Source organism: Corythoichthys intestinalis, chromosome 5 (genome assembly GCF_030265065.1).
Source record: "Corythoichthys intestinalis isolate RoL2023-P3 chromosome 5, ASM3026506v1, whole genome shotgun sequence".
Lineage (NCBI taxonomy): Eukaryota > Metazoa > Chordata > Actinopteri > Syngnathiformes > Syngnathidae > Corythoichthys > Corythoichthys intestinalis.
The window spans coordinates 34,342,913-34,370,731 of record NC_080399.1 but is presented as its reverse complement, the minus strand read 5'-3'; the positions used below and the strand labels follow the sequence as shown (position 1 = coordinate 34,370,731).

The 27,819-nt window shown below is 38.3% G+C and overlaps 1 protein-coding gene across 4 annotated transcripts in view; it reads left to right on the top strand.

Annotated features, from left to right (window-relative positions):
• Window positions 1-26,841, top strand: part of ano5a (anoctamin 5a) — a 38,708-nt gene extending 11,867 nt beyond the window's left edge. For 2 of the 4 annotated variants that reach the window (XM_057836988.1, XM_057836990.1), the window contains 17 exons: window positions 2,369-2,470; window positions 2,884-2,955; window positions 3,960-4,244; window positions 4,370-4,692; window positions 4,775-4,909; window positions 5,003-5,108; window positions 5,215-5,275; window positions 10,916-11,067; window positions 13,004-13,081; window positions 13,256-13,478; window positions 13,574-13,752; window positions 15,274-15,371; window positions 15,460-15,590; window positions 19,055-19,260; window positions 19,336-19,535; window positions 19,624-19,729; window positions 25,513-26,841. In XM_057836988.1, coding sequence (XP_057692971.1) covers window positions 2,369-2,470; window positions 2,884-2,955; window positions 3,960-4,244; window positions 4,370-4,692; window positions 4,775-4,909; window positions 5,003-5,108; window positions 5,215-5,275; window positions 10,916-11,067; window positions 13,004-13,081; window positions 13,256-13,478; window positions 13,574-13,752; window positions 15,274-15,371; window positions 15,460-15,590; window positions 19,055-19,260; window positions 19,336-19,535; window positions 19,624-19,729; window positions 25,513-25,710 — 2,655 coding nt within the window. In that variant the 3' untranslated portion in view covers window positions 25,711-26,841. Of the gene's footprint in view, window positions 1-2,368; window positions 2,471-2,883; window positions 2,956-3,959; window positions 4,245-4,369; window positions 4,693-4,774; window positions 4,910-5,002; window positions 5,109-5,214; window positions 5,276-10,915; window positions 11,068-13,003; window positions 13,082-13,255; window positions 13,479-13,573; window positions 13,753-15,273; window positions 15,372-15,459; window positions 15,591-19,054; window positions 19,261-19,335; window positions 19,536-19,623; window positions 19,730-25,512 lie in introns of those variants that run through there. The other 2 variants (XM_057836989.1, XM_057836991.1) reach the window with 2 other exon arrangements.
• Window positions 26,842-27,819: the final 978 nt, after the last annotated feature.

Sequence of the window (27,819 nt, the reverse complement as noted above, 5' to 3'; positions counted from 1 at the left end):
TGGAGCACATTAGGGACTCGTGCTCCTTGGTGTTTTATCCAGCAATGACTACTGAGCTAAAATTGATAGTTAGCATGATGGAGTTTTTATTTGACACCCGCATCACTCCACAACGCTATGTTATGTTAAAGCCTGTATGTAAGACACGTTAGCCACGCATCGAAAGTGGTCTTAATTAATTGAAACCTAGCCCTCCGCAGGGCTAACGTAAGGTGAGCTAAAAGTGACAGTAACTTTAATCTTATATATTAGCGCTTAGCGCTCTTTATTAGCGCTTAGCGCTCTACTGCTTTAAGATGGCGGCTGTTTGCTAACGCTGCCCAGACGCGGCCTAGTCTGTCATTGTGCATCTAGTTCAACATACATGTGATCTCTATGAGACTCATCAGATGCTACCTGCAACTAACGTAGCATGTGCGGGCTAGTATTTAGCAACGTCGGCGTCGTTTGTAGCGGTTGTCGGCTGCAGTAAGTTTTTTTTTTTGCTTCTTCCTCTACGCACGTGACATCAGTGCGTTGTCCCACATTAAAAGTAGTCCAAGCAAAACGTGATGCTTAGAGCTGTCAAAATAAACGATTACTCGAGGTGAATAAAATTACTCGGATCTGTTTTTAAACTCGAGTTACTCGAGTTGCTCGAGTATTCGTTTCAGCTCTAGCATGTTTATATGATGGCAATTTAATTTTTGCTCATTAGCAAAAAAAAAAAAAAAAAAAAAAAAAAAAAAACGAAACAAAAAATACAATTGTTATTTTTTTTTTCCAGAACATTAAATGTATTGAATCGGATCGAAAATTGTTTCCCCGGTATTGAACCGTGACTTAACTGTATTGTTGCATCCCTATGGAACACCATAGCAGAAGCTATGAGGGGAAAAGTTTTCATTTGCCTAAATGCTAGTTATTTTTTTCTTGAAAATCATATTTTATTTATTCTGTTTTTCTGTGAGGTATTAATATTGTCGTCTTTTACTTAAGAGGCACAGTCTATTGTTTTTAGTTGTGATTTCTTAAAAAGTATTTTTGAATTTAAGAGTAAATATTTATCGCGTTGAAATGGGTGTAATTGATCTATTAATATATACTGTATTCTCACTGTCTTATTGTGAATTGGTTTAAAAAAAAATTGGGGGGTGCAAAAATATCGCATATCGCAATAATTTATGAGATAAATTATCGCACACTAAAATTTGTTATCGCGACAGGCCTATAAGCAGTGACTCAAACTCAACAGGAAGTGACCTCTATATGCCCTAAAATGAACAGAAAGTGAATTGTAAATTCCCCAAATATCGGAAGGAGTGACTGTGAATGCTCTGGTTTCGAATGAATGAACGTTCATTCGTCCAGTCTAAATAGATTGGGCTTCGAGCACCGTCAATGGCAGCAATTGAGTTAACTGAGACACTATTATGGTAGAGGATTTTGGTAGCAACTTGTTGGTTCCTTTTTGTTTGTTTGCTTTTTTAAAACATTGACACATTTTTAAAACGGTATCTCGATTCTTGGCAGGAGCATATCGATAATATTTTGGGTACAAAGTATCATGATATATCACCATTTTGATATTTTGTCACACCCCTAGTAGCCATATTCTTCGTAAAAACATAATAGTGTTAAACAAACATTGCAGTGACACCTGGTTGTTTCGAATATCTTTGTATGTCAATATTTTGTATTTTAGAACTAAAAAAAGCACATAGTGTATCTATGTATCTTTCTTTTGTTTTGTTTTTCTCAAGCAAACTCCAACATATGAATATTTAGGTGACGACTCGCAAGAAAAGATATTGCAATAGCTTAGGAAATTGTGGTAAGAACTGATATCACGAGCAATGGCGGACTATTTGAAATACATTTGATTGGCAAAAACAGTTCTGGCATTTGAAAATGTCTGCTTACAGCAATTTCGTCTGCTTCCTGGTGATATTGGCTTTTATTGATGTATGTCTCTACTATGCAAACCAGAAAAATGAATTTTTTTTTTTTTTAAATCGTTAAACAGGATTCTTTCCGCTGAGGTGCACTTGATAAATGGTCTTTTCTTTTACTTTAAAGATCTGGTTAACTCATAGTCCGCTATTAATGGAGAAAAACATCAAATCCATTTCGCCAGTCAGTCTTTTACCGTCAGTAGCATTGAAACATCCCTCACGCGCCATAAAGATTTCAATAATTAAAGTTACATTTCCCAAAAATCAGGTTTCACAGCGGCCAAAGACTTCTGCATGGCACTCTAATCTAGTATGGTGTTGTGGGGGTTTCTACTGACAAAGTTTGCCTCTGTGAGGTCTTTAAACGCTCAAAGACTTGTAGTGCTAATCATGTGTGTTTTGTACATCTTGTGACCTCTGCCATCTTGTTCTAGATCGAGAAACAGCAGCAGAGTAAAGACTTTGTGTTCTTCCGTGATGGACTACGCAGGATTGATTTTGTCCTGTCCTACACTGATGAAGACAGTGAAAAACACGTAAGAAACACGTTTTCCATTTCATGGGTCCGTTTTGATTATTTTACTCCAAAGCGGTTCTTACAGGATGTCCTCCAACTCCACTGGGAATCAGTCACTGTTTACTCTGGCAAGCATTGTTAAACTGCTGTTTTTTTAAAGGTTGATAGTAGGGTGTTAGTCTTCACATCTGCCTGTACGAATTTCTGTGTGTCTTTGTTGAATTCAGCTTAGGTTGTGGGAGTGGGTCATTTTTCCGCTAAAGAGGGAAACAGGAGGCCATGTGCTGTGTATTTTCAACACGAAACATAACAGTTCTAACATGGGCCTGATTAAAGCCATTTAAGCCTTTGTAGAGAACACATTAACTCATTGTTTGTCATTGACAGCGCTAAATGACTAATACAAAATATTGTATTTTTTTTCTACTGAAGAGAAGAAAGAGGGAGCTTTACGAAGCCAACCTCATGAAAGTCGGCTTGGAGCTGGAGACTGAAGATAAATTAGTAAGAACTCATGTTTACTGATTGAATAATGTCTTACAGTGGGGCAAATAAATACTTAGCCAACCACTAATTGTGCAAGTTCTCCCACTTGAAAATATTAGAGAGGCCTGTAGTTGTCAACATGGGTAAACCTCAACCATGAGAGACAGAATGTGGAAAAAAAACAACAGAAAATCACAGTTTGATTTTTAAAGAATTTATTTGCAAATCATGGTGGAAAATAAGTATTTTGTCAATACCAAAAGTTCATATCAGTACTTTGTTATGTACCCTTTGTTGGCAATAACGGAGGCCAAACGTTTTCTGTAACTCTTCACAACCTTTTCACACACTATTGCTGGTATTTTGGCCCATTCCTCCATGCAGATCCCCTCTAGAGCAGTGATGAGGCTGTCGTTGGGCAACATGGACTTTCAACTCCCTCCTCACCCCGTGGCGTCAAAATGATAACAAGAACGGTCAGCAAAAATCCCAGAACCACACGGAGGGGCCTAGTGAATGACCTACAGAGAGCTGGGACCACAGTAACAAAGGCTACTATCAGTTACACAATGCGCCGCCAGTGACTCAAATCCTGCACTGCCAGACGTGTCCCCCTGCTGAAGAAAGTACACGTCCAGGCCTGTCGGCGGTTTGCTAAAGAGCATTTATATGATCCAGAAGAGGACTGGGAGAATGTGTTATGGCCTTAACGAGTGGAGCCTCGTTAGAAGAAGTTAGACGTCTTTGACAGCCAGAAATCTTGCTTGTTTGTAGGTGACCAAATACTTATTTTCCGCTCTAATTTGGAAATAAATGCTTTAAAAATCGAACAATGTGATTTTCTGTTTTTTTTTCCCACATTCTGTCTCTCATGGTTGAGGTTTACCCATGTTGACAATTACAGGCCTCTCTAATATTTTCAAGTGGGAGACTTGCACAATTAGTGGTTGACTAAATACTTATTTGCCCTATTGTACATTGGAAACAATTTACCAGATAAAATCATTGTCTTATTATATTAGGAATCGGAAGATGGAAAGACCTACTTTGTGAAGATCCACGCACCTTGGGAGGTTTTGGCCACTTATGCAGATGTGCTGAAAATCAAAGCACCCTTTAAGGTCAACGACATGCAAAGAAAATCTGTGAATCCCTTGAGTTGGTTGGCCACCCCTTTGCGTCTTCCGGAGCACATCATGTATCCTGACCCGGACTTCTTCACCGCTACCTTCAACAAGAGCAAAGCAGACTTCTTTCTCATCGATGACAAAGATACATTCTTTAGCCCTGCCACTCGCAACAGGATAGTAAGTATGTTTGGTATCCTTTCTGACAATGTCTGAAAGAGTGTTTGGGTAGTTAACCGGGTTATTTTCTTTTAATGCATACAATTTGCAATCCTTTGATTAAGTCTGCTTTTCTCTTTTCCTAGGTATACTACATCCTCTCCCGGTGTCCATATGTAGAGGATGAACACCTGGATAAAGACAAGAAAGGAATCAAGAGATTGCTTAACAACTGCACCTACACAGGGGCATTTCCATTGCATGATGTGAGACCCTTTTCCCAAATTACAGTATTGAATAATCAAAGATTTTTCAAATACAGTAATACTGTGCTTGTTTGTGTGCGTGTGCAGGGAAGATACTGGGTAAAACCGAAGGATTCTAGTTTTGAGAGGGACAGATACAATCTCTACCAAAACTGGGCCAAATTTTCATGCTTCTTCAAAGAGCAGCCTCTCAACCTCATCAGGTCAATATACAGAGCACAGTGACAACGTTTGTTAGCATATTCAAACATCTCTATCCTATAACGTGTTTTTACCCCTCGACAGGAAGTACTACGGGGAGCGGATTGGCCTCTATTTTGCCTGGCTTGGGTTCTACACTGAGATGTTATTTTTTGCTGCAATTGTGGGATTACTTTGTTTCTACTATGGTTTGTCCTCATACAAAGACAATGAGTGGAGGTGAGTTTGCGAAACAATACATTATGCAGATAACTTTTTTTTTTCCACACAATGATCCTGCTCACTAGTGCTACTGATTCCAAATATGCTTAGTAAGGAAATCTGCAGTGAGAAAATCGGAGGCAATATTGTGATGTGTCCGCTGTGTGACAAGAAATGTACCTTCTGGAAACTCAGCACAACATGCAATTCATCATGGGTGAGTTGTTTGCCGATCCATGCCCGTTCTCAAAATGGATGATAATGAAAGCATGCTAACAACTGCATCTAACATTTATAATTCTCAAATCTGTCTTTTCTTTCAGCAAGCGCATCTCTTTGACAATGCGGGAACTTTGCTGTTTGCCATATTCATGGGGATTTGGGGTGAGTAAATTCTGCCCTGCACTTTTGAGCTGTAGTACCACCTAGTGGTACTCAAGCATGTGCTGGTATAAGATTCTGACGCTATGACAATTTTAAGCAAAAATTTCACGGTATCACGGCATTGCAATTACAGCTCTAAAATGTGTTACATTGAGATACCTGGGTTAAAAAAAAACACTTTTTTCCCCATTGAACAGGATTTTTTTTTTTTCAAAACATATTAGCAAATTGGAACATAAGTATACCTAATGTTAAGTTAAAACAAATCTTAATAATAAAACAAAAAAGCTGAAATATTCTAAATAAAATTAAAATAAATGCAGTCCTTTTAAGTGCGCGTACAGCCACAGGTCAACATTATTACCATCAAAACAAAAATAATTATTTTCCATAAAAAGCACATGTGTATGACTTGTATCATGGTTACATTATACACACACTCTCTTTCTCAACACAGTTGCCAGAGAGAAAAAAACACAACATGTTTTACCACCGCTAGAGACACTAAACATGCTGGAGTTAACTGTCGTAGCTGGTGGGAAACGTATATGATATTGTTTACGAACCTTTAATTTCGTATAAATGCGAAATCATATTGGAAGTATTGCCTCGTCAGCAGCCACTCTCTCTAAACATGTTTTGAATGTCGGTTGGTAGGCATGCACAATAATATTCTTTTAATATCGCCATCGCGATGTGCCCAGGCGCAGTTTTCCCTTTTAGAGGATGTGCGATTATTATCATTACGTTTTGAACACATAAACGTTTGGTTTGCTTCATAAAAGCAGCATGTGTGCAAGACATGGCTTCCTGTATCCCTTTTATATACAGCAATCTCATTCACAGATAAACCCCCTTAGCATGAACCAAGTGGTATTATTGGAATAAAATCATTTATCGCCGTTTTGCAATTTTTTTGCACTTTCCGTTCTTAAATAAATGAATAAATAAATACAATTAAAGTAAATTGAAGCACCCTGAATCTATTATGGAATAATTAAAAAAATACAGAAACTAAGGTAACATTTTTATAATGAAGAATATGACAAATTGTTTAAAGAATATACAATTTAAAAAATAAGAAGACGAATACAAGGATAAATGAGAAAAACAAGGGGGAAATTCAGGAAAAACAATCTAATAAAATACTGAAGGCAATACAGTAAGTAATACAAAAATATGGTAAGTCAACCAAAGTTTTACCAAACAGAGCTAATCAAGTCATCTGGTGAAAATATATATATATATATAATACCCCCAAAAAGTCGCAGTGTAAGTTTTTTCCAATATCTTTCAGCTCTGTTGGTTGGCCCTCCTCCTCTAAGCCGTGGTCGTCTGTAACTTTTCTGTTGCCGAAGTATTCCCATACCAGCGATTTTGTTTTTTTCCATGTGGGAGGGAAAGTTGAGGAGTTTCACCTCCTCCAGCTATCATGTAGCACAGCTGACTAACTGACACTGAGTAAAAACCAGTGGGGGAGGGTTGAGCCTTGCAGCTGCAAGTGAGGGATTTCTCCCTGCATTTTTGGGACATAAAAAATAGCCAATACCGTAGGGACGGTGTGACGGAAATTTTTTGCGGTTTCATACCACGGTATACCTTGAAACCGGTCATCGGCACATGTGGTACTGGTTAAACTGTTGCGTCATTGTGTCAAAGTACCGCTTGTCACGAATGAGCACCCTTTAATTTTATGTAAAAGAGTCATTGAACATATAACTCTTTAATGGGCAAGTGACTATATTTACAGTGCCTTGCAAAAGTATTCGGCCCCCTTGAACCTTGCAACCTTTCGCCACATTTCAGGCTTTAAACATAAAGATATAAAATTCTAATTTTTTGTCAAAAATCAACAACAAGTGGGACACAATCGTGAAGTGGAACAAAATTTATTGGATAATTTAAACTTTTTTAACAAATAAAAAACTGAAAAGTGGGGCGTGCAATATTATTCGGCCCCCTTGCGTTAATACTTTGTAGCGCCACCTTTTGCTCCAATTACAGCTGCAAGTCGCTTGGGGTATGTTTCTATCAGTTTTGCACACCGAGAGACTGACATTCTTGCCCATTCTTCCTTGCAAAACAGCTCGAGCTCAGTGAGGTTGGATGGAGAGTGTTTGTGAACAGCAGTCTTCAGCTCTTTCCACAGATTCTCGATTGGATTCAGGTCTGGACTTTGACTTGGCCATTCTAACACCTGGATACGTTTATTTTTGAACCATTCCATTGTAGATTTGGCTTTATGTTTTGGATCATTGTCCTGTTGGAAGATAAATCTCCGTCCCAGTCTCAGGTCTTGTGCAGATACCAACAGGTTTTCTTCCAGAATGTTCCTGTATTTGGCTGCATCCATCTTCCCGTCAATTTTAACCATCTTCCCTGTCCCTGCTGAAGAAAAGCAGGCCCAAATCATGATGCTGCCACCACCATGTTTGACAGTGGGGATGGTGTGTTCAGGGTGATGAGCTGTGTTGCTTTTACGCCAAACATATCGTTTTGCATTGTGGCCAAAAAGTTCAATTTTGGTTTCATCTGACCAGAGCACCTTCTTCCACATGTTTGGTGTGTCTCCCAGGTGGCTTGTGGCAAACTTTAAACGAGACTTTTTATGGATATCTTTGAGAAATGGCTTTCTTCTTGCCACTCTTCCATAAAGGCCAGATTTGTGCAGTGTACGACTGATTGTTGTCCTATGGACAGACTCTCCCACCTCAGCTGTAGATCTCTGCAGTTCATCCAGAGTGATCATGGGCCTCTTGGCTGCATCTCTGATCAGTTTTCTCCTTGTTTGAGAAGAAAGTTTGGAAGGATGGCCGGGTCTTGGTAGATTTGCAGTGGTCTGATGCTCCTTCCATTTCAATATGATGACTTGCACAGTGCTCCTTGAGATGTTTAAAGCTTGGGAAATCTTTTTGTATCCAAATCCGGCTTTAAACTTCTCCACAACAGTATCTCGGACCTGCCTGGTGTGTTCCTTGGTTTTCATAATGCTCTCTGCACTATAAACAGAACCCTGAGACTATCACAGAGCAGGTGCATTTATACATACACACAGGTGGATTCTATTTATCATCATCGGTCATTTAGGACAACATTGGATCATTCAGAGATCCTCACTGAACTTCTGGAGTGATTTTGCTGCACTGAAAGTAAAGGGGCCGAATAATATTGCACGCCCCACTTTTCAGTTTTTTATTTGTTAAAAAAGTTTAAATTATCCAATAAATGTTGTACCACTTCACGATTGTGTCCCACTTGTTGTTGATTCTTGACAAAAAAATTAAATTTCATATCTTTATGTTTGAAGCCTGAAATGTGGCGAAAGGTTGCAAGATTCAAGGGGGCCGAATACTTTTGCAAGGCACTGTAATCATTTAAAAAAAATGATAATAATAATTACCTTATAAAGACCCGGTGACCACATACATGGGCATCACATTTTAGGTCATAGATGCCGTGGTATTAACGTTTAAGTATACAAGTGTGGCCTAGATGACCCAAATTGTGATGTCCACATAGGTCAGGGGTGTCCAAACATTTTCTTTCAAGGGCGGCTTTCAGAAAAATCAAAGGACGCAAGGGCCAACTTGACATCCTTCCACTTGTATTTGTTAAACAGAGAATCGGAATCAAGTAAAAAAGATTGGGGTTTTAAACTGTATTTCATTTTCGGTGTTAACTCATTCGCAGCCATTGACATCCAATTTATTTTGACTGGGAGGGCTACCAGCGATCGTTTCATCACTTAAAGCAATAAAATGTACAAAGCAAATTTGATGTTTGTGACAATTTTGGTACTGAAGCATTTCAGACATTTGAATAACCATTCTTTTAAATTAAACAGTATATCTAAAAGATGACAATATTGATCGTAATTTTGCGTTTTGATTAAATTCAATTTAATCGTGCTTAACTAATCATTGTATCCAGATCTATGAATCTTTTACCTAGCCTGGGTCTTCAATGAGGAATTGACTGACTTAATCGGTCAAAAACTGGATCATTTGAATTCAGTACGTCATACACACTACAGATACTGATTATTCTATGTATTAGTGTGAGGAGACATGTTTTAGCTATATCTAAATAGCCAGTGAGAATACAATAAAATCATGATGTTGAGCAAATTTGAAATGTGATTGCTTAGTAAGGGTGTAACGGTACATGTAATAGTATTGAACCGTTTCGGTTCGTGGTGCTCGGTTGGGAACGGACACGTACCGAACGAGTTTCTGACGTAATATAACCCTTACTTTTTGAGGCTGTGAGTCGATCGGGTTACAGTTTCTTTGTGTAGATTATATTTACTCCGTCTTCTCTACTATAATGAGGACCAACACGATAGGACAATATAACCCAGAAACGTCAACGGTGCGACAACGTGGCCGCCGCGAGGACGCAGTTAAACGCGGGCATTAGACTCAATCAGCCAATGCACACCAGTTGCAGTGCGGCCGCGTGCTAGATGTGTCCCAGAAGCGGCTCAACGCGACGCACGCGAAAAAAACGGCAGAGTTTATTATATGATGCGAGACCCGGCCCTCCTGTGTCAATACTACTAGCTAGCAGACCGGGCGGACCGGAAGTCACTAGTGTAAAAATACGGTGGATCCGGTCTATTTTCGAGCTAATATGCAATCGTAACCTACTTTTTGAGTCCATCAGATCTCTTGAGTGGTAGATCGGGGCACAGCTGACTTGTCTTTGTTGATTTACTGCTGTCTTCTCTGCTATAATAATAACCAATACGGCCCTGTGGGCAATACAAAACCCTCCTACCACAACAAAACAAGTAGGAACTAATATTCACATAGGAACTAAAGTTATACAACATAAAATATACAATATAAATGAATACTACATCACATTTGAAAAATATAAACACATAATAAAATAAATAATAGGCCATTTAAATAAAATAAATTGAAATGAGCTAAAACACCTGTAATTAAATAATAAGAATGATACACACATCATGCTTACACAATTAAATTTATTAATTTCTGTGTGGCGCTTTAACTTGAGAAAATCCACCAATAAAGCTTTTGAAAACCGTTCATAAGAAAAAACAATGTTTCATTGAGGCATTTCATTTATAAAATACATGGTAAAATCTTTGTCATTAGGATTGCTTTTCTCTTTAGCACAGGACTTCTTTTTTCTTCTTTTCTTTCAGAAAGAAAGCTGACCAATATGCGGGGTCTGAAAGGCAAATTGTTGTTGGATTATCTTTAAATACCCGCTACTTTTTGAGCAGAATTCTAGCTTTGTATAGGCTAATGTTCCTATTGTTAAAAGCACAAAAGTGTGTGATAAAAAACTAGCACGTTTATATTTTGCATTTTGTTTTCTTACTGTACCGAAAATGAACCGAACCGTGACCTCAAAACCGAGGTACGTACCGAACTGAGATTTTTGTGTACCGTTACACCCCTATTGTTTAGAAAAAAAAAGACATTCCATTGTTTATAAAAAATATCATTTAAATTATTTTGTGTGACTGATTCTAAAGGCCTTGGGCAGATTAGATTAAAATAAGCAGCAAAATGAGGCAAAAATCGATAGGACGAAAAATGTCTAGTGTCCATGTACTAAGCTTTAAAGCCAAGATAAATCTGATGAAACATATTTCTTTTTTAGTGACTTTATTTCTGGAGCTTTGGAAGAGGCGCCAGGCCCGTCTAGCGTATGAGTGGGATCTGGTGGACTTTGAGGAGGAGGAGCAGCAACTGCAGATCCGTCCTGAGTACGAGATTAGGTGCACCAGCCGCAAGCTGAATCCCATCACTCAGGTGTCCATGTACTCATGACAAAACTCTTGTGATTTCTGATTGTGTTGAGAGAAAGTCAAGATCTGACGATATATGTCTGAAGTAGTGATGGGTCCAGTGATACTAATGCGCCGGCGCGCGCGCTGAGCTCATGGAGCAAACCCTGCGTCGGTGCGCGTATCGCTACAAGAAAATCACGTGACCGATGCATGAACTCATTGAACTGTGTCGACACAGTCATGACGCGGCAAACTGGTTCAAAAGGAAGCGCATCCGTCAACGCGATGGAGCTGCTGAAACAATCCACATCTCACAGTTACTTCCTCGTTGTCTACATGCTGTGGAAATGGACGTAACACCGGGAAAACACACTTGTCATCTTCCATTCAAAATACAATTAATTTTAAGTTAACTCTTAGTTTATTAGTGTGACGGGTACACGTGGGTCCGTCATTTGCGGTGCGTGGAAATATCCCATTTGTTGCCTATAAAAGGTAATACTGTTATATGACATGCTGGCTTGGTGGTCAGTGCACTGACCTCTCACGTTCACCTGCGATTTGTAGTGCGCGCGGGTACGAGTCCTGGTTTGGACGTGCTGATCGAATTGCGTCGCGCGGATTCGAAGATTTCGGATATGTTAATAAGTTTATTATTTTTGCAGGTGAAATGTCGCATTTGTAATTTTAACCTGATATATACAAACAGTAGCCACCTCCTCAATCCTGAAGCATTATTGGGCCAAGCATGAGAATGAAGTTTTTGATAATCCTAAAATAAACACAAGGTATAGAGCCATTCCTTTACTCTCCCACAGTAGCTTTTTTGGTAATTTATTAGAAATCAGTAATTAAGCTATAATTTATTTATTGTCCGCTTAAATTTTTTTCTAATGGGCTATGGTACCACTTAGATGACGAAGTGGGGAGTCAAGGAAGCAATGCAACTGTATATGAAATTGCAAAAGTGCAACAATGCATGGCTGAGCCGAACATGGCACGCAATGCAGATTTTCTTCAATACTGGAGGAGCCAATGGACATCTTATCCAAACCTCTTTCAGCTGGCTAAGAAATTGCTTGTTCAAAAAATAAATGAAAAGGAACCAACTAAATTTTAAACATTAAAAAACTATGTTTTTGAATAAAATTTTATCAGAACAAAAAGTCCACAAGCATCCTCATTCACCCATTCATTATTACTTATATTTTCACATTATAATATATGTTCACATAATTTAAAGATATGCAATAATGCAATATGAATGCAAAGACTTAAATGATTTGATTTTACATGCAATGTCATCAATTCAGTGTCAATCTGTCAAGTGGGTTGCCTGTAGGGATTTTTTATGTCCAGCAGGTGTCAGTATTCAATGACACAGTATCCACACTGTGTCAACACAGTGTGTCACTGTGTGGACATGCTTCATGAGGTCTCACGGACCCATCACTAGTATGAAGTCAATTGAAGTTGGACTCCTTATTGAGTGAAACTGGATACTTAAAATTTGTTTTGACCACATCGTTGCCCCACTTGTAGGAATCTGAGTTGGTTCTTGAGAGGACTGCTACTGATATTGTGGCAAAATTATTTCTGTGCTGGGTCACCGTGTTATTCTGGGTAAGGGTTGTGCTGAAAATTAATGTCAGTTTCATTTGGGAAAGGTTTTGTCATGGTGTATAGTTCTGAAAAAGACTCCTAGGCACAAGTTTCCTTCTCTGTCTGATAACTGGATCTTAATTCATGCACTGCTATTGACAGCATTAGACGTCCAATCCATTTCAACTGGGGGATTGGACGTCTGTCAGCATCACTGAAACCTTAATCAGTACATTTTGGTCGACCTCAAATCTAAAGCGATTGGCAAATAAAGGAACCTCGTGTACTTCCTTTTCAGGCTTTAACAAAGTGTGACTGACCTTTTTTTGTACCTGCTTTGCTTGCTCATGGTATAGGAAATGGAGCCTAACTTACCCATAACAACAGTCAGGTGTGCACGTATATGTTTTTCTGGAGCTACTGTCCTTTTGTGGGTGAGCATTCAGTCGACAATGTCAAGTTTATTTCTGCATTTCCTTCATATTCTTTGCAAACTTCACGTCTCCCAGCTCGCTTTGCTTGCTTGTATTTTGCTGAGTATAACAGTACCGGTTGCGGTGTTTGGCAGTCGTATTTTCATGTTGTTGCTCTAATCTCTTTCCCCAAAGATTTGTCTGACCATTTCCTGCATCATCGGAGTGATAGCATACCGCCTGGCTGTCTACGCAGCCTTTGCCAGCTTCATGAAGGAGAATGAACAATTTAACAAGATGGGTTCCTCAATCACCCCGCAGCTGGCCACCGCTGTCACCGGCTCATGCATCAACTTTGTCATCATTATGATACTCAACCTAATGTATGAACGAGTGGCTATTTGGATAACTAACCTGGGTGAGAGCCAGAAGGATGTAGTAGGAGTGTTTAAAATGTGTCAGCCTTTTTGTTTACATTTTTTTTTTTTTTTTTTAAACTTATTATTGCCACAGAAATTCCAAAGACGCACGTGGAGTATGAGAACAAGCTGACAGTAAAGATGTTCCTATTCCAGTTTGTCAACTACTACTCCTCCATCTTCTATGTAGCATTCTTTAAAGGCAAATTCATCGGCTATCCTGGAGGTTATTCTTACATGTTTGGCCAGACGACTAGACTCAGGAATGAAGAGGTAGCTAACTTTCTTTTTCCATTATTCACCTAAACTTATTATGGTTGATTAAGTGCTTACATGGCCATGGAAAGGACTCCCAGAGGGTTGTGATTCTATTAAAGATGCAATGATCGATGGGTTGGCTAATCGATGGGGCCCAATTTCATTAATTGGTCATTGGTCGATCACTAAAAATATAACCGATCTTGTCCGCCAACCTCTTCGAGACCCAGTTAGCCACATTAACCCACTAGCATTTTGTTGCGGACATTTGTGTTGAGTAATATGAGCATTTGTTGGGTATTTCATACTTTCTAAACCCCAACATAATGTTTATGATTGTAACGTCTATGTTTAACGTATGTGGAAAGAAGCGAAATTTGTATTAGAATTCCATATTCCGTAATTTCCCGAATATTAAGCGCACCCGTGTATAATGCGCACCCCAAATTTACTTGTAAAATCTAGGGAAAATTATTGTACCCGTTTATAACGCGCACCCTAATTTTAGCACTAATAAATAGAAGAATTCAAGAAAACAGCTCGTGTACAGATACAGAAATGTCATTTTACTGACTGGTGAAACACAGCACAAGCATAGCACATTAGTAGTTCAAAACATTACCATAAACTGACAATATTTACGGTAATAATATGATTTGACAACTTCTCCAACTTACCAGAATCTAGGAGAAAACAAAACAGATGTGACTTTTCTTTTAAAGGCTGCTGTATAACTTGCTTGCTTCATCATGATGAATAAATGTTTCTTCCATGGATTGATACGGTAAAATGAAAGTGAGAACGTAAGTCGGAAATCCATGAGAGCTCATCGCTGTTAACACGACAGTAACAATAGGAACTATTGTTATTTGGGTTTGAGTTTCCCGAGGGACAGATATAGTTGACGGACATAGGAAGTGTGTGCTTATGTTTGTTATGGTCCGAGTTGCGGAGCTGCAATAAACGTTGACTCAAATGAGTTCAAGAAACTAAATTCTGTGCTTTATGAAGAGTGAAAAAAAGCAGAATTTAACACAGATGAAATCATTCGGCCGATTAGAGTGAAGTATTACCGAAACAAAATGGTGACGTCACGTACCTTAATGGTCGGCAACGGGTCACCGCATACGTTTCTTCAACACAATGTGGCCGTGTCAATAAAAAAAAAAATCGGTTTATATATACATGTAATATATATATATTTCTGTCTCCATCCATGTACCCGTTTATAATGCACACCATGATTTTACAAGTTGATTTTGGGGAAAAAAAGTGCGCGTTATATTCGGGAAATTACGGTAGTCACTGAGTGGTAGTTTTTTTGTGGCTGCTAAATGGCATCATTAATCTGTATTTCCTTTGTAAATTAATTTAGACTGATATTACTTGTTAAGTGAAAGCTCACATTTGGCTCACATCAAAACTGTTCCAGCATTAAAAGGTATCAAAATTTGATAAACATACTGATATCGTTTAGTAGTTTTCTTCTCCCCAAAAATTATTTATCAATTTCCTTAAGTGTATGTTTGCTTTCAGTGTGACCCTGGTGGTTGTTTGATTGAATTGACCACCCAGCTTGTAATCGTGATGACCGGGAAGCAGGTGTGGGGCAACATCCAGGAGTCTCTGGTCCCGTGAGTACACCAAAATCTCATCAACAATACGTTCAGTACACTATGCATGTGTGCTGCCTGCAATTAATTACCCGCTCGTGTGCGACAGGGTGTTAATGAACTGGTGGCGTGGCAGAAGAGCTCGCAGCCACCCAGACAGTCTGTATAGCCGTTGGGAGCAAGACAACAACCTGCTGATGTTTGGGCAACTGCAACTCTTCGACGAGTACCTGGAAATGGGTAAAGAAACTAGAAACTGTTTGACCTGTTATGGAATAATTGACTATTTCTCGTCATTTTACAGTGTGTGTATATATATATATATATATATATATATATATATATATATATATATATATATATATATATATATATATATATATATATACAGTATATTGGGCGGAAAACACTCAGGTGACTTGAAGTTCCATTGAACAGGAGGGCATTTTTAAAAAAAAAAACATTTTTTTTTAAACAGCAAAACCCTAACTGAAGGTGAGAGCATGAAAGAGCATAATTAAAGACGCCATGATTTTAACAAGATAATATCACATACTTACCTTGTTTCGATCGAAAAACTCCATGTAGCATGAATCACCGAGTGTCAACACACAGATGTGAATGGCTACAGCCGGATTTTTGGGCGATTTTATCGGTGAAACATGGTAATACAACAAGGGTCGCGATGCAGAAATGGCAGACATCAAGAAGTGGTCGAGATGTTCTTTTTCATATATATACCCTTTGAAACGTTTTTTTTTTTTTTTTTTCAATTTTTCTTTGTTTGGATTGATTATTTATCCTCTAACATATCGTGGAAAATACGACAGTAACAAAAAAAAAAAAACCATTAAGCGATAGTTATGAGGTAGATATCAGTGATCTATATAAAGACAGTATTTTTTTCATTGTGTCATAATTTGTTTAAAAGATCTTTTTTTATTTAACTAAATATTGGACATCAATTAATGATTTTAAGCTAAAAATGACAGACATTTTGAATAATAAATATAATTACTTACCTTCTTTTTATGGCTGGGTTGAAACAAAAGCGGTTGTGCGACGTCTTTAAATGGGGGTTTAAAGGGTAAAACGGACAAATGAAAAATAGTTCGAGGAATTAATGCACCATGAATTTGCTATATCAGCATATAGACATATTGTTCTATCAAACGCAACAGTTCTTTTGGCTTAAAATACAGCAGTTTATTTTAAAAACGGGTGCAAGAGCAGAAACTGCTTTTTCACTCTTGTCTATGTTTTCTGCCATATATATGTATATATATTAGGGCTTTCAAAATTAGCGCGTTAACGGGTGGTAATTATTTTTTTAAATTAATCACGTTAAAATATTTAACGCAATTAACGCATGCGCGGAACGACCCACTCAAGCATTGCCGCGAACAGACGAGAATGGCGCCGTTTGAAGTATATTGAGAGCTAAGGGCAGAGACAAGCAAGTGGAGTGGACGCAGGTGTTACCAGCACCCGCCAAGGGGGCCGCTGTTATTTTCAATGTGACCAGCATTGTTAGTTTGAGCAGTGAGGAAGAAAGTGGTCGAGCGAGAGAGGGAGTGAGAGAGTTGAGAAAGTGCGCAGTTAGCCTTCAGGCCCGAGTGCTGCATTCCCCACATGCTTTTGTTTTGTTATTTAAAGTATTTCATTTATTTTGCTTGCAATGAAAAAAACACAAAAGAGAATGAAAAAAATAATTAAAACGTTATCATTTTTAAAAAATCTCAAAAAATGGGACAGACAAAAGTATTGGGACCCTCAGCCTAATACTTGGTAGCACAACCTTTGGACAAAATAACTGCGAACAACCGCTTCCGGTATCCATCAATGAGTTTTTTACAATGCTCTGCTTGAATTTTAGACCATTCTTCTGTGGCCAACTACTCCAGGTCTCTGAGATTTGAAGGGTGCCTTCTCCAAACTGCCATTTTCAGATCTCTCCACAGGTGTTCTATGGGATTCAGGTCTGGACTCATTGCTGGCCACTTTAGAAGTCTCCAGTGCTTTCTCTCAAACCTTTTTCTAGTGCTTTTTGAAGTGTGTTTGGTGTAGTTGTCCTGCTCGAAGACCCATGACCTCTAAGGGAGACCCAGCTTTCTCACACTGAGCCCTACATTATTATGCTGCAAAATTTGTTGGTAGTCTTCAGACTTCATATTGCCAAGCACATGGTCAAGCAGTCCAGTGCCAGAGGCAGCAAAGCAAACCCAAAACATCAGGGAACCTCCGCCATGTTTGACTGTGGGGACCGCGTTCTTTTCTTTGAAGGCCTATTTTTTTCCCATATAAACTCTATGTTGATGCTTTTCCCCAAAAAGCTCTACTTTTGTCTCATCTGACCAGAGAACTTTCTTCGAAAATGTTTTTGGCTCTCTCAGGTAAGTTTTGGCAAACTCCAGCCTGGCTTTTTTATGTCTCTGGGTCAAAAGTGGGGTCTTCCTGGGTATACTACCATGGAGTCCCTTTTCATTCACACGCCGACGGATAGTATGGGTTCACACTGTTGTAGCCTCGGACTGCAGGACAGCTTGAACTTGTTTGGATGTTAGTCAAGGTTCTTTATCCACCATCTGCACAATCTTTCGTTGAAATCTCTGGTCAATTTTTCTTTTCTGTCCACATCTAGGGAGGTTAGCCACAGTGCCATGGGCTTTACGCTTATTGATGACACCGCGAACGGTAGACACAGGCACATTCAAGCCTTTGGAGATGGACTTGTAGCCTTGATATTGCCCATGCTCCCTCACAATTTTGCTCCTTCAGTCCTCAGACAGTTCTTTGGTCTTCTTTCTTTTCTCCATGCTCAATTTGGTACACACAAGTACACAGGACAGAGGTTGAGTCAACTTTAATCCATTTTAACTGGCTGCAAGTGTGATTTAGTTATTGCCACTACCTGTTATGTGCCACAGGCAACAGGTGCTGTTAATTACACAAATTAGAGAAGTATCACATGATTTTTCAAAGGGTGCTAATACTTTTGCCAGGCCCATTTTTGGAGTTTTGTGTAAAATGATAATGATTTAATTATTTTCCCCATTCACTTTCGTGTTTTTTCATTGCAGGCAAAATAAATGAAGATATTACTACCAAAGCATTTGCAATTGCAGTCCTTTTCTGGGAGAAATTGAGCATTATCTGACAGAATTGCACGAGTGCCAATACTTTTGGCCAGCAGTGTAGGTATATGCGTGTGTGTATGAATATATAAAATTTTAATGAGCAAAATGGTAATTAAAACCAAATAAAATTGAAATAAATTCTGGTTATAACCCCCAATAACACTCTTAAGTTCATTTAAAAAAATAATATAGCATTAAAAAAAAGTTATTTTTTAATTTCCTTTTTGTTTTTTCTAAAACAAATAAACAATTAAAATGCTTAACACTAATGTGTCATTATTCTATAAGCTATATATTAATAAAAGAAATTAAAATACATAAGAGAATATTTACTGTGCCCCCCTTCTTTGGTTTATAATTTACAAAAAAAACTAGTAAAAAACAAACAAACTGGGAGTACTGCCTGTAAATGCTTATGTTTCAGTGCTAATATGGGCGCTAGACGTCAAATCAATTTTGATTGGGAAAAGACTGGCAGCGATTGATTGCCCTCTATATGCTTACATCTCCATCTGAATTCTGCAGATGGTGCTGTTTCCCACCTGTTTCATTTTCTTTGTGCTCCAGTGATCCAGTTTGGTTTCGTCTCTCTGTTTGTGGCTTCCTTCCCCTTGGCTCCTCTGCTGGCTCTCTTCAACAACATTATCGAGGTTCGAGTGGACGCTTGGAAGCTCACTACTCAGTTCAGACGTCCCGTGGCAGCCAAAGCTCATAGTATTGGCGCGTGGGGGGAAATCCTCAGTGGCATTGCCATTTTGTCTGTTGTTACCAATGTAAGAGATGGACTACCATGCAGTCTTGGCTTTTTTTCATTATGTTGATACTGACTCTCAACTGTCCTTTTGCAGGCTTTCATTGTGGCTTTCACTTCTGATATGATCCCCCGACTTGTGTATATGTACGCTTACCAGCCAGATGGGGTAGTTACTATGAAAGGCTACATCAACAACAGCTTGTCTGTGTTCAACATCTCAGAGTTCCTACCGGCCAACAGGCCAGATGATGATGAGATGCCGTCCTGGTTCAACAGCTCCATCACAACCTGCAGGTGTGTGTGTGTGGGGGGGAGAGCTTTCGAAGGGCGTCAGATAAAAGCTTGCAATGGTGTATTTAAAAAATGTTTACCAATCACGCAGGTACCAAGACTACCGCTACCCTCCTGGCCACGAGAATCAGTATGCCCACACGTTGCAGTTCTGGCATGTTTTGGCTGCCAAGCTAGCCTTCATCATCATCATGGAGGTAAATTTAGGGTTTTCAGATAATTTAGGTTAATTAACACAATGGCTTTTTTTTTTGTTGTTGTAATTTTTGTTTCAAATCTTGCATGTTTTCAGTTCATTGCATGGGAAATTACTTAAACACAATCAGTGTTGGGAATAACGCCGTTATAAATAACGCCATTACATAACGGCGTTATTTTTTCAATAACGGGGTAATCTAACTATAGTGGTACCTCTACATACGAAGTTGATCCGTTCCAGGACCTTGTTTGTAAGTCGAAATGGTCGTATGTCGAGCAGGATTTTCCCATAGGAATACATTATAATTCCATTAATTCGTTCCACAGCCCAAAAACCTTCACTAAATCCTTAAAAAAATACTGCTGGTACTATTACAAATGGCAATTACACATAGCAAAACAAATAAATTATAAATCAAAATCGGAATAATAATAATAATAATAATAATAATTCCTGTATTAATGTAACGAATCGGGTTCTAATGTGGCGGACGTTTTTTGCTGACCCTGAACGCACCGCGGTGCTGACGTGCCAGAGGCAGACCGGTGAGCTTCTTGAGTTTCACTTTCACTTTGAATGTTTTCTTAACACCGTCAATTGCGGTAGACAGAAGGTGTTTTTGTTTTGAATAAGTTGTGAAATAAATGATAAAAACGTGGCGAAGTTGGCGATTTCTCTGGAGATGTTACCACAATAAGAATTGTCAGCTTAACTTATAAAGACTGGCGAACGATGGTCGGAGGAGGACCGTGGAGATGTATTGTTGAGCCATTTCACGGATGCCCACCCTACGCTCATATTTTTCTGTCATTTGCATCTTCATTTAGAAGGTAAGCGTCAACTTTTTCCTTGTTTCACCACCTGTACCAACCTTTTCTGAAACCAGTGTTGATTTGTCACACAAGAAAATCCGCCGTGCATTCGTCTGCGGTGCTGCCATTGTCGTCGTATTTCGAGCATGTCGTCGGATGTAGAAACAAATGGCGAGTCAAATTTTACGTCGGATGTCGAAAAGTTCGTGTGTCGAAGCGATCGTATGTAGAGGTACCACTGTAATTATTTTCTCCGCCGTTACAGTTACTGACGGTCAAAAGCGGTGCGTTACTTACTTTGAATAAATTGAAGAAACAACCAGCCGTAGCGAGTCTACTCTGCTCTGTTTATTTGTCATCCAAGACTTGGGGTGCGTTCAGGTTCATGGCAATGAAAATAGCCTACCTTTGCAAGAACGATGGAGTTGCTGTTTGATACGGTCATAATGTGACGGTCCTGTACCCATCCGCAGCAAAACTGTTCACACCGATGTGTAATTTTGGAATCGTTGATGAGTTTAGTAACATACACCAAACAATAAATACAGCAGAATGTCCATTTGGCGTAATTGTGGCAGCCCGTCGACATCTTTACTCCATTTGTCTTCGGCTTGCTCGTAAGGGTCAACATTGTTCACATCCTTAAGTTTGATCACATATCTGTTCTTCGCCTTAGTAACGAGTTTGTCTCTTTATCGAACTGGCAGGTTAAAGTTTAATGTCCCGTGAGCCAGACCTGCTCCCAATATGGCTGCGTTGTTGTCAAGTCTCACATGAGCCCCCATTCTGTGACGTAAACGCTTGGGCCTCATAGCGCACGTACTTCATAGCCGGTGTTTTCACACACAAACCGGAACAGCGCGCGCGACAAACACACACACGCAAAACAGATGCAGAGGGATATGATGGCAGAGCATTCAGAGGAAAATTTGTCCTTTACAAGGTGGAGATATAAACACTATTTGAAGTTTTTTCGAAATTAAAGGAAAGAACGTGCATGTAAAGTGTAATTTATGTCCCGGGGCAAAGCTTTTGTCCACATCTGTGTTAAGCAATTCAAATCTGTTTATTTTTGTTGCACTTCAAGTGTAGGATAAATCTGTTGCTGGTGAGGTGCAATAAATATTACGGGGTTCTATAACACAACTACCTGTCTGTTCTTCTCTATTCAACTGACTCGAATACTGCTCAGAAAATTTCAAATTCTTTGACATACAACAACCTCTTTTTAAAGTAACGGAAATAGTTACTTTCCCTGGTAACTAGTTACTTTTACTATTCAGTAATTCAGGTGCTAACTCAGTTACTTTTTGGAAGAAGCAGTGAGTAACTATAACTAATTACTTTTTTTAAGTAACATGCACAAAACGGAACACAATATGTATAGGTGTTGGTTCTGCAAAGGTTACAGAAAGATTCTAACCGCATACATGAACATATATTAAACCACTTCCAGGACTGGTTTTACGTTCCTTGTGTCAAAAAAAAAGCGTGTGTTTCAGTATAGGAATAAATTAGACATTACACTAAAGCAAGACATTTTACCTTCAGAAAATCAGAATTTTAAAGTTCTGCTTCTATGGGTTTAATGACTTATTCGGTTTAAGAAGATCATTATCTCTCAGATAAGTGTTTATTTTTTAGATATATATTTATTTTCTTAAAATAATCAACAAGCACGTGTGTTTTGTCAATCACATTACCCACACCAACTGAACGCAACATTGTATTGATTTTGGGTCTACTTTGGGTCATTTCCTTTTGATTTTTTGTCATATTCTGTTTTCCTTTTTGGTAAACAAAATTATTGGGACAGGGTTAATCGTAATCAGGTTTGATGGTAACACTTCACAGTAACACATTTGCCAAAAACAGCTTAAGGAAGCCATTACTAGCCATTTAGTTCATAGTATGAGAGCACATGGTTTGCATTTTAGAGGTTGAGAGGTTATACCTTTTATTTAAACATTTTAATTTTTAGACTTAAACATTAAACTTAATATTAATTAATAAGGGTGTAACGGTACATGCATTTGTATTGAACCGTTTCGGTACGTGGTGCTTGGTTCGGAATGGTGGCGTGCCGAACGAGTTTCTGACGTAATGTAACACTTATTTTTCGAGGCTGTGAGTCGATCGGGTTACAGTTTCTTTGTATAGATTATATTTACTCCGTCTTCTCTACTATAATGAGAACCAACACGGTAGGACAGTATAACCCAGAAACGTCAACGGCGCGACAACGTGGCCACCGCGAGAACGCAGTGAAACGCGGGCGTTAAAGTCAATCAGCCACTGCACACCAGTCGCAGTACAGCCGCGTGTTAGACGCGTCCCAGAAGCGGCTCAACACAACGCATGCGAAAAGAACGGCAGAGTTTATTATTTGACGCGAGACACAACCCTGCTGCGTCAATACTACTAGCTTTAGCTAGGATCGGGCAGACCGGAAGTCACTCGTGTAAAAATACGGTGGATCCAGTCGATTTTCAAACTAATATGCAATCGTAACCCACTCCTTAAGTCCATCAGATCTCTTGAGTGGTAGATCGGGGCACAGTTGACTTCTCCTTGTTGATTTACTGCTGTCTTCTCTGCTATAATAATAACAGGTAGGAACTAATATTCCCATAGGAACTAAAGTTATACAACATAAAATATACAATATAAATGAATACAACATCACATTTGTAAAATATAAACACATAATAAAATAAATAATAGCCCATTTAAATAAAATGAATTGAAATGATCTAAAACAACTGTAATTAAATAATAAGAATAATACACAGATCCTGCTTACACAATTAAATTTTAATTTCTGTGTGGCGCTTTAACTTGAGAAAATCCACCAATAAAGCTTTTGAAAACCGTTCATAAGAAAAAAAATGATTCATTGAGGCTAGGCATGTGCCGGTATGAGATTTTGACGGTACGATAACCGTGAGCAAAAATACCGCGGTTTCACGGTATCACGGTATTGCAATTATAGATCTAAAATTTTGAGATGTATGGGTTCACAAAAAAAAAAAAAAAAACTTTTTTCCATTGAACAGGATTTTTTTCAGAAAATATTTGCAAATTGGAACATGAATATAATGTGAAAATACATAAATTGACAAAAAATAACAAATATTTTATATAAAATATAAATAAATAGAACCAAGACTATACCCACAGCCACAGCTCAAGTTGCTCAATATTAGAGCGAGAACAAAATAATTGCTATAAAAAAGTAAAAACACTTCTAAATAAAATTAAAAATATATACTGTATGACTTTTTTTGAGGGAGAGAAGCTCAAGTGAAGTTTCGCCATTTTCAGCCACTGTGTCAACTCTAGTCTACATGATGTCATGCCTTTGTGTTAAAAAGAACAAAGAATTCATAAGTTAATAAGTTAGTTAAAAATGTATAAGTTAGTTTGGAAATATTGTTGAGGAAAGGTTTCAGCTTAAAAAAAAAAAAAAAAAAAAAAAAAAGTGAGGAGTGAGGCCTCTTTTCGCAATTAGCAATCTTCGACGCGATCCTTTTTTTTTTTTTTTTTTTTTTTTTTTTTTACCCCTTCACTCAAGCTTGTTTCTCTCTCAGCTGCTGTGAGACATAAAACCTCGACGAAGCTGCTCTCCCAGCTTAGCCTAGGCTAACATCTGTCTTTGTAAGTTTTAGTTAGTTTGTATATTGAATTTGAAAGGAAAATGTATGATTTGTTTTTGGCGACCTTTTTCATGGTGCTATTGCTATCCTGTTGAACCTACTCACACGTGGAAAAATACAGTTGTACAACGTTTTAAATGTATTCATTTGTATATTTCACCACGATTTGAGAGCTCAATAAATTGAAGAAAAGTACGCCTTGTGTTTGGAGGGTTTGTTTTTGGGTTTGCTGGCTGTTTAGCAGAATAGCGTCACTGACACTCACAGCAACAAACAGGGGAAGGGTGAGCGCTGCCGCACCAAGCCACTTCGACTGCATTTTGGCACATGAAAAATAGCGAATACCATACTAAGGTATGACGGAAAATTTTAGTGGTTTTGAAACCGCGACGTTTTCACACCACGGTAAACCGTGAAACCGGTAACCGGTACATGTCTAATTGAGGTATTTCATTTGTAAACTACTTGTTAAAATCTTTGTCATTGGCATTGCTTTTCTCTTTAGCACAGGACTTCTTTTTTTCTTCTTTCTTTCAGAAAGAAAGCTGACCAATACGCGGGGTCTGAAAGGCAAATTGTTGTTGGATTATCTTTAAATACCCGCTACTTTTTGAGCAGAATTCTAGCTTTGTATAGGCTAATGTTCCTATTTTTGAAAGGTGTGTAATAAACAACTAGCACATTTATATTTTGCATTTTGTTTTCTTACTGTACCGAAAATGAACCGAACCATGACCTCAAAACCGAGGTACGTACCGAACTGAGATTTTTTGTGTACCGTTACACCCCTATTAATTAATAATTATTCTTTTAATATATAATACTGTAGTAACGTGAGTTGACTCACTACAGATCAAATGAAACAATTCAAAGAAAACCCATTCAAAGAGAGGAGCACTTACTTTTTGGCAACATTCTGAAGCGAGGCAGTCACTAAGCTGTCTGAAAGCATGATGTCATGAAATATATGGTAAAAATGACCAACAGTGACATTTAAGTTATTTAGTACAATTAAAAAATCTTTAAAACTCAAAAATTAATATGGGAATGTTATAAATGAAGTTTTTCTTTATTACCATATGATATCACCTATATTTTAAGATATTTTGCTGTTAATACGGCGTTATTTGGTAGCTTTTATGTCAAGGCATGTTTTCGTAAAATGTCTCCTATGTATCTGCAATTGCAGCAGATAACTGCTAATGCCGAAGGTTTGTTTTAACACAGAAATGGGTAAAATGGTTGGATACAAAGTATAAATAGTATATGAATTGTTTGAAGCTAATTGACGGTTGTGCCTTCCTCCTTCCCAGCATATCGTGTTTCTAATCAAGTTCTTTTTGGCCTGGCTGATTCCCGACGTTCCTGTCGACGTGAGGGATCGAGTGAGGAGAGAGCGCTATCTGGTCCAAGAAAACCTCTACAAATTCGAAGTGGAGAAGGTGAGGAGTCAATTCAGCGGGTACGTGGACGAGGAAAACAAGGTGTATAGCAGACAACAAGCTCTGTGACTTCCACTCAATAACCTGGGCTGAATGTAACGCCGCCCTGACATACAAAGATGAAGATGTGTAGCTTTAACTTACTTCCTTGACACCAATTATTACTTCCTCCTGAAAAAGCGTGATAAATGCAAAAAGGTGAGTTTTGGGTGATCCGCGAATAAGGGGGAGTGGCTGTTTATTTGTCATTGATTAATGACAAACGCACTTGTAAACACATAGCCTTTATGAAGGAGTTTGAGGTCTCCGCAGTCCTCAGCTATCCTGCTTCAAGACTTGAATATACGTAATTGCCTCGTATTTATGGCCTTCTATTCTATGCTGTAATTGCAATTCTGATATTGATCACACTTTGCTGGAAAGACAAGCCTTTCTATTGAAGACTATTTATTTTATTAGCTACTATAAGTGGCTTAAGAGTAGATACCTTAATATATCACACTTTGACCTGGGTTGCCTGTCTTGTGCAGTTGTATCAACAACATTAGTGTCATATGAAATTGATGAATTACTTCATTCATGTTTTTTTTTTTTTTTTTTAAACTATTCAGTTTTTGCCCATTACGCAAAATCCCTTCATCTGTGTCTATGCATTGAAGGAAAAGTGCATTTTAGATTTTTGTTTGTTTGTAATTGCACAACGCACTTGATGAAAAATGACTTGTCATAAATGTGCCAGTCTTGTGGTTGTCATGGCGACACCGCATTCACAGCCTTGACTGTTCTAAAGCAGCACACGGAGCATATTTAAGCTTTTATAATGCTCCCTGTAGAAAAAAAAGTGTTCAATGGAAAGCTTTAAATTGTATCATTTATTCAGATAATCTTCAGAATTGTATGCTTATTTTTTGTTTTCCATCATTGCTGTGTGAATTTGTTCTTTTGTCATTTTTTTATACTTTAAGCAAGTGAATACGTTTACTGTACATGGACTATCTAATTACTTGGTTCTGTATTTTTCCCATTTGCTGTATCCAAACCTCAAGAATAAATTCCAGTCCAACAAACGTTTGCTGCTTTACTGAGGACGTTGGCAAGCATGAACATTCACACAACAGATGGCTAGTGAGGATGCCGATTCCTTGTTCGTGTTTGCTCGCACAAGTAGGTGTGGTTAACACCCGAGTATATTGGCACGCTCACACCTGGCATACAAAAACACATGGGGGAAATGCATGTGCATGGTCCCGTTTTATCATTCTCTTGTATGGACGTTCTAAAGTGAAATTATAAATTTGATAAATAAGAAAGAGCGTCTTAACTCATTCCATGCCATTGACTGCAGTTGACATCCAATCCATTTGAACTGGAAGGGATGACAGTGATAATTCATCAAAATGGATTGGACGCCTTTTGACGCCAATAGCATCCAATGAGTTCCACCATTCTAATAACAAATTTGGAACAATACACCGACTCAAAAAGATGCCTTTCCAGAAACTATGTTAAACATTTACTACCATTGACAAGTATGCTCATCAATGATTTTTTTCAACATGGAGGGGTCAGAGAAGGTCTGACATGCTCCAGTATAAAATCAAGCTTGGAACAATCGACTGTTAAAGATAAAATGTGCACGCATACTGCCAGCAGATGGCAGCTATGCAGCATTTTATATGAGATTCTGGGCTGCATTTAGATCTGGACATGTTCTACTTTTGAATGCTGAAAAATATAAAAAGTTAAAATCTTCAATCACGGTCATGCTTTAGTAGTTGATAGGTTGAAGGACGCCTTAGAAAACAGGTATCAAACTAAAGATCAGGAATCCAAATCCAGCCCGCCAAATGTTTTCATGTGTCCTACGAAAGTAAATCATGTGTATCGACTTCATATTTTTGGGCAAGATAGCCAAATTTCCGGTTGTCGTCAATTTAAAAAACAATGTTGCAGATATTTCTGTTACAAATCCCCCTTTTCAAAATAAATGGAATTTTGTAGTTGTTTTTACTTCCTTCTAATTTCAAAACCATATATCAGGACGCAAGGGCACAGGTTTGCATAGGGACGGTAGGGACATAACACTACCAACTTTTCAGGATGCTCAAATTGTCCTAACCAACAAAGTAATTTAGATTGTCTTCCCATATGTTGTAAGAATAGAAGAGACCCTAACAT